Source organism: Tetrahymena thermophila (genome assembly GCF_000189635.1).
Source record: "Tetrahymena thermophila SB210 genomic scaffold scf_8254367, whole genome shotgun sequence".
In the NCBI taxonomy this organism is placed as follows: Eukaryota; Ciliophora; class Oligohymenophorea; order Hymenostomatida; family Tetrahymenidae; genus Tetrahymena; species Tetrahymena thermophila.
In genome coordinates this window covers 19701-33379 of record NW_002476151.1, presented here as the reverse complement: position 1 = coordinate 33379, position 13679 = coordinate 19701, and the positions used below count along the sequence as shown (strand labels likewise).

General features: G+C 20.1%; 5 protein-coding genes across 5 annotated transcripts; all 5 read left to right on the top strand. All coding sequences in view use genetic code 6, as the record gives it.

Annotated features, from left to right (window-relative positions):
* Window positions 1-202: 202 nt before the first annotated feature.
* TTHERM_00755810 (hypothetical protein) lies at window positions 203-1995 on the top strand (the record flags this gene model as incomplete). Its single annotated transcript, XM_001031710.2, has 10 exons — window positions 203-609; window positions 663-749; window positions 809-898; window positions 960-1052; window positions 1110-1205; window positions 1256-1345; window positions 1396-1485; window positions 1536-1628; window positions 1683-1772; window positions 1830-1995. The coding sequence occupies 10 exons, from the start codon at window positions 203-205 to the stop codon at window positions 1993-1995; spliced, it is 1302 nt and encodes a 433-aa protein (XP_001031710.2).
* Window positions 1996-2583: 588 nt separating this feature from the next.
* On the top strand, window positions 2584-4245 carry TTHERM_00755800 (hypothetical protein; the record flags this gene model as incomplete). The annotated part of the gene is made up of 6 exons (XM_001031709.2): window positions 2584-2654; window positions 2711-2938; window positions 2994-3069; window positions 3121-3646; window positions 3697-3792; window positions 3854-4245. Exons 1-6 carry the CDS (start codon window positions 2626-2628, stop codon window positions 4243-4245), a joined length of 1347 nt encoding a protein of 448 aa, XP_001031709.2. The 5' UTR covers window positions 2584-2625.
* Window positions 4246-7207: 2962 nt separating this feature from the next.
* On the top strand, window positions 7208-8302 carry TTHERM_00755780 (tetratricopeptide repeat protein; the record flags this gene model as incomplete). Its single annotated transcript, XM_001031707.1, has 2 exons — window positions 7208-7550; window positions 7656-8302. The coding sequence occupies 2 exons, from the start codon at window positions 7208-7210 to the stop codon at window positions 8300-8302; spliced, it is 990 nt and encodes a 329-aa protein (XP_001031707.1).
* Window positions 8303-9587: 1285 nt separating this feature from the next.
* Window positions 9588-11161, top strand: TTHERM_00755770 (transmembrane protein, putative; the record flags this gene model as incomplete). Its single annotated transcript, XM_001031706.3, has 7 exons — window positions 9588-9780; window positions 9843-9898; window positions 9991-10540; window positions 10594-10670; window positions 10722-10805; window positions 10867-10964; window positions 11014-11161. 7 exons carry the CDS (start codon window positions 9588-9590, stop codon window positions 11159-11161), a joined length of 1206 nt encoding a protein of 401 aa, XP_001031706.3.
* A 707-nt stretch (window positions 11162-11868) lies between these two features.
* TTHERM_00755760 (hypothetical protein) lies at window positions 11869-13298 on the top strand (the record flags this gene model as incomplete). Its single annotated transcript, XM_001031705.2, has 5 exons — window positions 11869-12057; window positions 12173-12385; window positions 12457-12593; window positions 12681-13150; window positions 13207-13298. The coding sequence occupies 5 exons, from the start codon at window positions 11869-11871 to the stop codon at window positions 13296-13298; spliced, it is 1101 nt and encodes a 366-aa protein (XP_001031705.2).
* Between the last annotated feature and the right edge of the window lie 381 nt (window positions 13299-13679).

The window sequence follows — 13679 nt, the reverse complement described above, 5'->3', positions numbered from 1 at the left end:
AGATTTTATAAAGAAATAACAAAATCTTGAAATATAAAAAGAAAAATATATAAAAATTAAAAATTATAGTTAAGTTGAATCTGAAAAAAAGTCAAAATATAAAATCAAATTAATAAATACTCAACCATTTTTTTATATGACCATAGTTTTAATGGTTATTGTTCTGTTTATTTATATTATATTCAAATTTTGAGGTTTATCTATGTCTTAAGTTAATCAAATTAACATTTTTTTCTCATAATTACACAAAAATTAAACAAATTAGTTTTTAAAAGATTTAATTTATTTTTTGCAAAAAAAATCTATATTATATCTAATTGCTACTTAATACTAATATTAATTGTAAAAGTAGAATTTAAATTAAACAAATCCCTACATAGCCATTTAAATTCAATTTAAAAAGCTATAATCCTAAAAATATATGAAGTGCATTGAAGCAATTATCAAGAAGAAATCTGAAAAGGTAATTGACAATGATCAAACAATAACAGATTAAACCCATAATAACCAAAATAATAAATTAATTGCTTGTAATATTTTGCAAAAGAAAAAAAATTAAGGCTACTATCAGTTAAATGAAGAGGAGCAAATATTTTCTATAAATTTAAGGTATATTTAGTTGATTAAATTAATTTTATTTTAGTTTTAAACTTACTAAATAGAAAATGCGAATTAAGTGCTTTAGTAGACGAAGCAATCAACCATTTAAATCTTTAAAAGATGCTGAAAAAAATATAAGCAAATATAGAGTAATTAATTTCAAAATGATGGTAAAATAATGAACTAACAAGTTTTATAAAATACTAAGCATAAATAAAGTGACTGAGAATCAGTTCAAATCAATAGTTAAAGGAATTTAAAAACAAAAAAATTTATTCGAATTGGAACTCTTTCTATAGTATATTTCAATTTGATATATATAAATAAGATATATTAGAAATAGCTAATTAATTTATTAGTTAGAGTACATAATAATTTAACCTCTAAGAAGCTCTTTAGTAATTTGAAGCTCTAAATTAGCATGGACTTTATATATTTACTTTATAAATAAGGTTAATTAATATATTTTATATTATTCAAAAAACTTAATTTTCATTCATATTAAAAAGTAATGGTTCAAATAATCTCTCATAGTAGCCAATACCAAACTTCTAAACTTTCTTTTCAAAATTGAGCTAATTAAAATATTTAGAAATTAATTTACCGTAAAACTTTTTATTTTTTTTCTACTTTAAATAAAGTATTTACTTTTTAGATGCAAAGAAATAGATGATTATTATATTATTAGCATTTCCTAAGGGGTTTCTCAATTACTCAACCTTGAATAGATAAAATTAGATATTAGGTAATAGTTTTTCCAAACTAAATGAATTAAAGAAAAATATTTTATAACAGCAGAAATAATATAACTTATAGCGGGATAACTGTTTTTATGGATGCTTTCTAGAATTTAAGCAAAATAGAAGAATTTAATTTAAATTTAAAGTAAGATTTTTAACTAAAAATAACTCTGTCATAAATAAATTACTTAAAAGTTGGAATTAGTAATTAGGTTATCATTCAGCATAGTACATCATATAAAGTCTATTTTAATTCAAAAAAATTAAAGTGCTAAGGCTTTACATTGCGTATAATTATTTACTTTTTTAATATGCTTATCCTAAGCTTTTTTATCCTAACAGTTAATCTGGGATTCAATATAATTAGTGGATAGTCCTTGCAAAACAGTTTTTATTTTTAGTTTATTTGGATGAATTTGAAATTTAAACAGGGTAAATTAGATATATATTATTTTTTGATTTAAATAAATTGAATATTAAAATAAATAGATACGGATTGAAACATATTTAAGTTATATATGAAAGAATTGCTTAGATTAAGTTACTTATACATATGAATACACTTTTTCTTAAAACATATTTTAAACATATTGCTCCAAATTTATATCCTTAGCTTGTAAATCCAATTTATAATCATTGGGATTTATACTACTGAAAACATTTTATTAACAAAAAAGTAAGCTTTCTTTTAAGACAATAAGGAAAAAACTTTCTTTTAAAATAAATATTAATACTCAATTACATGTCTATGTTTGTTTTATTAATTATTTAGTAAATTTAAAATAAAATGTTTTCTTTTAAATATCAAATAAAAGGTCAATCTTTATCTTTTTAAAATTAAAAAACTTTTATTAAAAAATATTATTGAGAATAGAGTAAAAAAAATTAAAATAGAAGTTTTAATTGGATTATTTGTAATTACATATTTATTCTTTTATTAGAGTCTTTTAAGAATAAAATTATTTATTTAAATAATACATGGTTGCTTTTTATTTATATAATCTAAAAAAATATATAATGCAGTTACAGATTTTGAAATACTCATTTTGGATAAAGAGCTATTCTCGGATAATTATTTATTTCGGTAAATATAAATGAAAATTAGTTCTATGAATCTTATTATTTAGAAAATTTTAGGTATGAAAAATAATAATTTGTAATTATAAGATTAATATTAAACGTATAGAAACTAACTTTTAATTATTTTTATTTATTTATATTTGTTTTTGTATCATAAAAAAGTAAAAAATTAATTTTGATAAAAAAAATATAAATTAACTCAAAAATGGACAACTTCTCTTCAAAAGCTTTAATGTAATATTTTAATATTAAAATTAAGTATAAAGTGATTTATAAATAAAAAAATGAAGGAATCATATAATTAGTATCGATGATTTAAGCTTGAGTTCCAACTAGAATGAAAAAAATGATTGTGCTTAGAACTACGCATAAGATAATCATAAGTTATAAACAGACAAAAATCATATAAAATACAGTTAATAAGATGATTAAAATAGTAGAAAAGATCTCTCCTCTTATAAAGAGCAAAAAGGTATATTTTAGAGATAGCCATTAACTGAATTTAAAGCAGATCATAGGTAAATTTATATTGTTAAATTATAAGTATGCCATTAAATAATAACTGAAATAAAGATAATAGATAGGAAAAGAATATTCTAATTAGATTCATAATTTTGAAATAAAATAAAAGGCTTAACCAGAAAGTTAAGTAAAATTAATTAGTATCAATCAATATATATTATTTACTCAAAAATAAAAGAAAACAAGCAATAATTCAACTGGTTAAGCTAATGGGAATCTAGCACAAAAAACAGAAAATTTAATTGCAAATAATAAAAGATTTAGAAAATTTTAAAATTCTTTTAAAGATTATGATGCTTTTGATAGAAAATTAGTTCTTTTTAGTTTTTTAAAGATTTAAAAAAAAGTTAATTATCTTCCAAATCAGGTTGAGGCTTTCATTAACATTGATGACTCAAATTAACTAAATACTTTTCTTTAGAAAAACAATTTAAGTAACGAATTCTATTAATACTTAAAAGAACAAAAAAAATATACTAAATCTTTGGCTTCTCAATTGAAGCAATTCGTTCTACAAAGAAATCCAAGTGATTATATGAAAGGATAAGTAATTGAAAATATTTATGAAAAGAATAAATACAACTTTGCTAACTATTTGAACAGATTATAAAGTGAAAAGTTTTTCAAAAAATTTTTTGAAAAAGTTTAGTAAATAAATAGTCCGGAAAGTAAATAGCAAGTATGTCCTGAAATTCCAATTTACCGTAAAATTAATATTTTAAAATTCAATAACCAATATAATGATTTAAAAAAGATTACATAACTATTTTGAGAGACTTTGTAAAAAAATAAAATAATAATTAAGATTAATTGATAGAAGTATAAGCTTAAATAAGTAACAGTTAAGAAAGTAAAACTAGAAAATTTTTTATTTTTTTCAAGTAATTTTATTATTTAATAAATATAATTAGATTAATAAAAATAAAATAAAAGTTAAGAAATAACTTTAAGTAATAATTTACTCCCTTAATTTGGTGCTAGCTAAATAGTGGAAGAACAAAAGTGTAAACCTAATGAGCTTAACATTCAAAAATATAACCCACTTTAGATAAGAAACAGTCATTAGAAATAAGACAACAACAAAATAGAAATTAAATAAAATTTAGCTTAAAAAATATTATTAAAAATGGAAGCTATTGAACTTTAAAATGCTGAAAATAAAAAGCTTTAATCTTTAAATAGCTAAATTTTGCTTGATATTCTTTAAGTCTTATAAAGTTAGCGAGAAGATTAAACGAAATTTAATAAATTAATTTATGAAAATATACAAGAATTAATTAACAATATAAAAAATTCTAAATGAAATAGTTCTATAATCTAATTATTTGGCAAATAGAAAATAAAAAAATTTTTTAACTTCATTTTGATATAAAATTCAAATAAATAAAAAATATATACTAATTTTTAAGTTTTTGTTCAATTAAAATCTAATTCATTATTAAGATACTTGATCTCAATCGTTTATAAAGCTAATACATTTTATTTGTTAAAGTTATATCATTTAATTTTGTAAGGAAAGATTAATAAAAATATAATTAAGATTAAATTAAAATTAGGATATCTGTTTGTAAGATGATTAAAAAATAATTTTTTAAGGATTATTTTTTTATTTATTTATTAATAATTTATTATTATAAAAATAAATACCAAGTTTTTCACATTAATATTTTAATTTATCTAATAAATATTTATCAATTTAAAAAAATTTTTTATAATATTGTACTCAATTGAAATTTAATTTTACAAGTCTTTTTATTTTTTTAAATTTTTAAATTTGCTAATCATCTAAACCAAAATTATTAAGTGTAAGAGTTTTTAAATTTTTTATTTTATTTAATTAATTTGATTCTTAGATATAAGTTTAGTGACGTAAAAATCTGAAACTTATATGTTCAAGGCTATTTTATATTTAACTTAATGATTCAAAGCATGATTAATAAAATTGTGGGAAAAATTAATTTTGTTATTAGTTAAGAGTATAGTATCTCTATGTTTGAAATTCCAAACATAAATTTGTGGTGGAATGCAGAGATTTTATTAAAGAAATAACTAAATCAATGAGAACTTTACTTATATAATTCGAGTTGTAAAAAATAATTTTTATTTTTTAAATATTTTCCAAATTTTCGAAAGCTCTTGCAATTTAATCTTAAGAATAATTACGAATTGTTTCTGATTCTTAAGAAAGATCAATACCGAATGAGAAGTATTCTATAAACTCGAAGTACTTTAATTAATTTAAGATAGCAACAGGACATTTTTAATTAATTTATATATCTAATTAAGTAATATTGCTGAAAGACTTCATAAATTTGGAGAATTTTTTCATTTCCAAAAAATCTTTTTGATCTAAATAATTGTTGTTATATGTTAAATACGATAAATTAATATATAGCTGAAATTATTTTATCTTTTTTAAACATTCAAAGCCTTCAGAAAATGAATTGACTGTTTTTTGATCACAACTAATTTATGGAAGAATTAATGATAACTGGCTTAAATTACTCCACTTCTTTATTTCAATAGAAAATTCAAAAAGAAATTTAGATTCTAAGTTATTATTGGTTATATCAATATAAAGACTATTCAAAGTCTTGCATCCAGAGATACCTTAACCTAGTGATTAAAGTCCTTCACATGATAATTTGGTTTATTATAAGCTCAAATATAATTTATAAAGCTACTATTATTCAATCAGCATATTTCCAAGAGCTACCATTCCCTCATTTGATAGGCAATTAGAATTAAAATTTAGTTCCATTTCCTTAAGAGTCTTTATCTTACTTAGCTCTTCAAAAAATTCTACAGAACTTGCTTATGGAAAATTACAAGCCTTAAATTATATTTTCTTTAGATTCTAGAGGTATTATAAATTGATAGCTATTGATTTAGGTATAGTTTTAGTGATTTCAGAGCATTCCATTTTCACTATTTCAATACTTTTAAAATCTTTTAACCTTGTAAGAATCTAATCAGATTTAGCTTTATTCAAATTCGATTTGTTTAGTATCAAAGTAAATTCTTTGATATTTGGGTGAGATTCCAAAAAGCAATCGATTAAATTTTAAATTTCTGATGATTATATGTATACTTTATAAAAGGTTAAAGATAAATGCTCAATTTTATAAAATTTTTTTAAGTTTAATTTTATATTATCATAAATATCTCTATCTTTTATATCTACATTTGACTAAATATAAAATCTGATTGATCTGTTGTACAGATTTAAAGGCTTGAATTATTATTATAAATCTTCACACAAATTAGCCTGGTTTTGCCCTATTTAAATTTCAGGAAGTGTACACTGTTGCTAAAGGAAAAAATATGATTAATTATATAAAAACATTTGCTATTTTTTATTTTATTCTATTATTTATGCAAATTTTTAATTTATTAGGTGTATCTTTACTATTTTTCAATTTTTGATATTGACTAAATTCTGATAAATTTACAACTAATTTGAATTAATTTAAAAGTGCGATATTAGAATTTCTTTTACTAGTAAATCTAAATTATTTAATAATAAATATTTTATAGTTACCATTCAATAATTAAAATATAATATTTATTAATTTTTAATAAATTAAAATAATTTAAAGTTAAAAAATCATATTTTTGTTAAAAATTATTTTTTATTTTAATAATAATTGATTATAATTTTAAAATTACATTATTTTTTATTATTAAAGTAAGCTATATTGAATCCTTAAATAGTAAATGTTTCTCACTTAACTTAGCTAAATTAAATATTTATAAAAAATTACATTTTATTCCAATTTGTTTTCTTTAATGAAAAATAAATTCTAAAATTCAACAAATTAAAATAAATTTTTCTAAGTAGAATTTTAAGATTTCATCGACCAGCGAATTTGTATTTTTGGATATAGGGAATAGATTTAAGCTTATTTTTAAAAGAACAAAAAGTAGAAAATACTTAAATGGTTGATGGATGGAAACTTTAGTAATTAAATCTTGGATAAATGATGGATAAGAATTTGAAAATTGAAATGATGTGAATTAGAAAACTTGAATAAAATCATGAGATTAAGAAAAATAAAAGATATTCATTAGAGATAAATAATTAAATAGCTATCAATTTCAAGTTAAATTAATTAATATCAAGGAAAATAACAAGAATAATAATTAACTTAAGAATATTTAGATTGGTTATTTTTAATAGATTAGCCATAATTATAGTTTTTAGCAATAAATAAACAAATAGCTGAGCTTACTTAGGATATCTTAAAAATATTTTTTATTGAGAAATGGAATAATATATACAACTCTTTTAAGAATCTGCTAATTACCATTCTGAGGTTATGAAGGAATAGCGTAAAAAATTTGAAAGCAAACCATAATTTATCAGAGCTGGATTATATTATTTTTAGAAATTTTAAGAAATGCACCATCAATAAATTTAGTAAAAGTATTTTGCTTCAGAATTGCTAAAAATAAGTGGAAATTAGAAATTCAAAAACCAAGAATATGAATAAGCTTGTGTTTTGTATGAGCAAGCTTTATCTATTTTTAGATTTGTAAGGAATAAAAGAGAAAATTGGCAAAAAGAAGGTCTATACGACGATGATTTGGAATATGTTGATGAAAATGGTAACAGATTATCATTTAAATATAAATAATTCTAATTATTATTGAGCGAAAATTGAATATTTATAAAATGTTATATAAAAATAATGTATTTTATCAATTAAACAGGTAAAAGTGACAAAGAAAAAAAATTAGTAAAGGGATTAAAGGTAGTTCTATACCAAAATATTTGTTTAGTGTATTTAAAGCTTTCAAAAAATAATTGCTAAAATGTTAATGATGCTCTGTATGCATGTAATGAAGCTATAAAACTAGATTAAAAAAGTTCAAAGGCTTATTATTTACGTGCAAAGGCTAGATTAGATAAAGTTGCTTTAAATAATGAAGATTTCAAGCAATCAATTAAAGATTATAAAAGAGCATTAGAGCTAGATCCAGATAATTAAAATATATAATAACAGCTATAAAAATGTATTATTGCCTTTGATAAAATAAAATAAATAGATTTCAGTTAGCCATTTAATTCAAATAAATAGACATAAAGAGAAGAAAGGTGCTTTATTGCAGATTGTTAAGCTGCTAATGGATTAAATAGTAATTTTCAAGTGAATATGGTTAAAAATAATGAAAGAAAGACTGTACAATAAATGTAAATTAATGATAAAGATAAAAAGAAAAAATCACAAAAAAATGACAATATTGATGAATAAACTAATAAAACTTAAGATTTATGGAATTAACTAAGAATAGAAAAAACATTCTTGAACCAAAATATTAGTTTAAATTATGAAATTATACAAAAAACTGTAATTTGAGTAAGTAAATTCATAATATAAAATAAAATTTTTTACTGCTACTACTACTATTTATCTATTAATCTATTTATTTCTATCTATAATGCTGATTAATTTAGCTAGCTCCTCTTACTTATTTCTCTCTTAGAATTCTATTCAGTACCTTTTAGTTATTCATTTTACTTTCTTTGTTTCTTTAATCTATTTACTGAAACTTAACCTAAAAATGTTATAAATTATAAAATAAATCAATAATTAATTGAAACTAGTTAGTTAGTTATCTATCTATTTATTAAAATAATATAATATAATTAGTTTCATCATAATTAATTGCTAGTATAAGATACGGCTTACTCTAAAAATACTAATAATAATAAAAATAACTTGAAAAGGCAACATAAATATTTTATATACATTACTTAAAATATGTTGCTTTTGTCTTTAACGCTATTCAAAAATTCTGTAATTATAAATTAATTAAAATATTAGTGGTATCACTGTATTATTTAATAAATCTTTATATAAAAATTACAATTAAATATTTAATCATTTTTAATTCATTCTTGCTTTTTAATTAAAATATTCATTACACAATAGATTGATTTTTAGAAGTTTTATTCATAAAAAATATTTTTTTGATACAATTTTGTTTGTAAAATATACTTTTTCTTAATTTTTTATCATTAAAAATCTCTTTAAATTTAATTTTTTATTTAAAAATTCTTCATTTTATCTCCACAATTACATTTTAAAATTATTCTGCTTTTCAACATAATCATTACATTAGTTAATTATTAAAACTATATTTTAATTTCTAATTTATTCATGTTTTTAGCTTGTTTATTTACTTATTTGTTCCTTAATTTATTTTTCTTTATAATATTTATTATCAATATTCTACTGCTTTAATTTGCTTGCAAAGTGGCTTTTATTAGAAGTAATTTTTAATAGAATATAAATAAACTTAAATTCTAAAAATTAATTAACTACAAATGAATTAAAATCAGATTTAGCTTTAACAGTTTGAAAATAACCACTAACCTGGCTCTAATATATATAAAAGTGGGCAGAAACATGTAACTCCTGACTATAATTCAGCGCTGTTTTATACTTTAAATGCTTATTTTTATTAAAATAGTACTGATATCGATGTGTAATTTAATTTTTTGTTTAGCAATTAACTGAGAATGGAATTAATTAACATATTTTTATAGTAATTATGCTAGAATTAAGGATTTTTTATAAAATGAAGAGATAAAAAAAAGAAAACCTGAGGAAATAAAATAAATGATGGAAAGGATTGAACATGCATATAAAATTTTATAAGATCCAAGTGTAATTTTACTCATATAGCTATTCTAACTTAACATAATTGACTTTTTTAATTATTATTATTATTTATTTTATTGTTTAGTCAAGAACAAAGTATTTAAACAATTTGAAAATCAGAAGCTATTTAAACTAAATTCTAGAGTCTGATGAATATGTTCATTTCCCTGGTATAAATAATTACAATTGAAAAATATATTTTAAGATTTATTTAATAAATAAATGAAAATAGAAGTTAAGTTGTTCCCATTTTTTATTTTTGAAGTTTATAAGGAGACCTCTCAAAATGTAAATTTACATATAGTTTTGATTAAAAAAATAAAAATGCTATCATTTAAAAAGCTAAAAATAATCAAATAATTATTTGAATTTTAAAAAAGAGCATCATAATAGAATATGACTTTGTTAGATTAGAGATTAGAGAAAGAGGCTCTAAAAATTAAGTAACGACTTACAAATTTTATGATATTGATGGAACAGTATATAGCTAAAAAGAGGATGAATATATTATTAATTTAAAAATACAATTTAAAACTCATAGCTTTAGCTATAGAGCTAAATTCATTTCTTAGAGAAACTAAATTGTTGAGATCACTCAAATTGCAAAAGCAGTCTCAGAAGAAAACAAACCTTTTTTAAAGTTTATCAATCCTGTTTTCAAAGATGTCTACAATAACTCCCTTGATATTTTTAAAATACCTGAATTGAAAAGTTAGTTTAAAAATAAATTTTATTGGAATGATAACATAATGCCAGCAAAGGCACTGGCTAAAATACAAGCATCACTTCAAAAGAAATTTAACTCAACTAAAATTTATTTTTTGATTGGCTTAAACATCTTAGTTATTTCAAAAGATATTGATGGCGAAGATATTTTATAAGCAATCCCCATCAAGAAAGAATATATGGCTTATGTTATAAATAAACAAAGTAATTTAAAATTCAAAATCCATCTTTAAAGTTTTTGTAAATATTTAATATAGGCATTTAGTTGTACATATTAAATAAAAATTCAAAATACAAATTTCACTCTGAAGAAGATGCTTTAAAATTCAATGCTGTAAATTGCAATTTATAATAACAAATATAATTTTTAAATTTTAAACAATAGGCTATTAAACGTTGCTATGATATGAGAAGGAATAATATGGCTCCTAGAACTATTATTCCTGTAAATACAGAGTTTATGATGGGAGTAAAATCAAAATTTCTATCTATTCGTGAATTAAATTAAACTGTTAAATATTAAACAAAAGACTTCCTATTTAAGACCTTTCAGAAGTATGTTGATCTAAAAAATAAAATCAAAAATTGGAGAACTGAATGAAAAACAAAAAAAATATATGAAAAAAATGTATTAATTAAATCTATTTTTTTAGACATTTAATATTTTTTCAAAATAGAGAGGAACTTTAAAGGGAAAATGAAAATGATGAACATTTAAAAAAAATAATTGAAGAAAAATTAGCCAACCAAAGTATCAACTAAAATGATAAAAAGCTAAATTCTCTTAACTAAGAAATTAGCTCTCCCTATTAACATAAGCAATGAATTTAATTAATTATATTTTCTGTAAAATCTTTTTTAAATTAAAAAACTTAAAAAATAAGCAAAATTTATTTTAGTAAAAAAACAATTATTCAATTTAAATAATAAAACATTAAAATAATTTAGATTAAATTATGTTTGTTTAATGTAATTTACCTAACAAAAACTTTAAAAAAATTAATTTTGTTTTAACAAATAATTAATTTTAATTTTATTAAAATGTAAACATATATTCAATTTAAAAGAAAGTTTATATAAAAAGAATTTATTTTTTAAGTATTTGTTAAAATATTTTTGTTTCATAAAATAATTTTATTTATATCTTTAAATAATAAAATTTTGGAATTAGATAAAAACTTACTGATTATTTATCTGTTATTTTTTTATATCAATTTAGATAAATTATTAAATTTGCAAAATTAAATACGTTTAGATATAAATGAATGAATGAATACAAATTTCATAGATGTTTTTGTTTGGTATTTGTGAATTCTAAGATTTTATGAATTCTACTACTATTAGTCTTATATTGCAAAAAATAGATGAATCTAATATTGTTCTTTAGAAATAAATGAAATCTTAAAATCATCTTTACTCTTCGAGAAAAAGAAAGAAAACTAATTATATTTATCATTAGAATTAGAAGCAAATTAATAGCCTTCAAACTAATTAAAAGAAAAAACTATTATTTTTTAATATAAAGTAAAAAAATGCGCTCTTTGATAAACATATCAAGAATATCTTTAAATAACTCACTTAAGAAAAATAGTTTTACATCTTAAGTTTTAAGGGTTGAAAAATTAGCAAACATTTAATCTAACTCATAAAATTAGTCAAATGATAATCTGAAAAAGTTAAAATAATTTATGGAATATCACAAGTTTAGTAAAGCAATTAAGGTAAATTAATTTTTTGTTACGTTTTGAATTAAGAATCAAGATAGTATATCACAACAATCTAGAATAGCTCTAAATTTAATAAAGTTTGATTAAAATATATTTTATTTTTAAATAGGAGATAGATAGACTAGCTTAAGAAAAAGTTGACATTCCTATTCAAAACATATTGGAGTAATTAGTGAGAAATGAAGAATTTGAATTGACAAATAAACTCTATGATATTCTTTAAAAATAAGAAATTAAATTGAGTGATATTTCATATAATTATCTTATAGATGCTAATTTAAAATTTAAAAATAACCTTAATGCTCTCAATATTGCAATTCACGTAAAATTTATTTTATAACATTCTTACCTAGCTTTACATCATTTTTTTAATTAATTGTTTTTTTTTAAAAGGCTTACTTAGCAGGAGTTGTTTTAGATATCGAAGCTTATAGAGGATTATTTAGTTCGATTCCTCCTGATATGGATAATTCTTTTAGATAAGTCCTTTATAAAATGTATAAATAAAATTTTAATCTCAGTACAAAAATGTAATTAATAACAATTTGACTTTAACTTTTGAATTATTTTTTCAATTTAATTTTAGAGTAATTAATTATGAATTTAATTATAAAAAGCCTCTACGATCTTGTCATTTTGGCCAATGCTACTAAAGATTATGAGCTTTTAGCTGAACTCGAAGAGGACACAATGAAACAAGGGTTAAAAATGCCTGAAAATTTAAATAAAATGATAAATCGCGAGGCAGCAGCTACTAAGAAAAAGTAAAAATCATCAGAAAATGAACCAGCTGAAAATAAAGAAGTTAAAAAGTAAGAAGAAGTTTAAGAAGTATTATAGTAGTAAAACGAAAAACAATACGGATACTAACCTGTTTTTTCTTATGATGATATAATTCCTGCAGAATAAAACTCTAATGTTGGAAAATATGGCTTTAACTAAAATTCTGTTTTTAACTATTAAAATATGGACCTAGCAGGTAATGATATTCTTCGTTTTTTGAAGAAAGGCTAGCAAAAGGGAATATTTAGTTCTAAATAAGCTCCTATGATTTTTGTTATAAAGTAGCAAGGATTATCTGATTATGGTAACATTTTATTTATTTTTCAATATCAACATTTTATAATATTTCATGTAAATTAGATGATATGGAAGTTTCTGATGAAGAATATAGTAGTGATATAGGATATGAGGGAGAAGGATTGAATTCTTATAGTGATGAAGATAGTGATTGATAATAATAATAATTTTAAATAGTATAAACGATTTTAAAAAATAGATAAATATTTAAGAACAAGTTTTTGATGGATTGTAATAAAAAAATCTACTTTAAATCTATAGTAAATAAAAGGGATATTTACTTGATAATTATTAATTTAATATGTATATAAAATATAATTTGTGAGTATGTTATCTACCTATTCTTATTGATTGTATCATAAAAACTAATTAATAGTTTCTTATTTGAATATTTAACTACCATAAAAATATCTCTAATTAATTATTTAACCAAAAATTTTTTTCACTTTTGATGATTATATATCTGCATATATTACAATTTACAATAATAAAATATTAATTTAAAATGAAAATTAGCACTATCTTTTTAATAATTA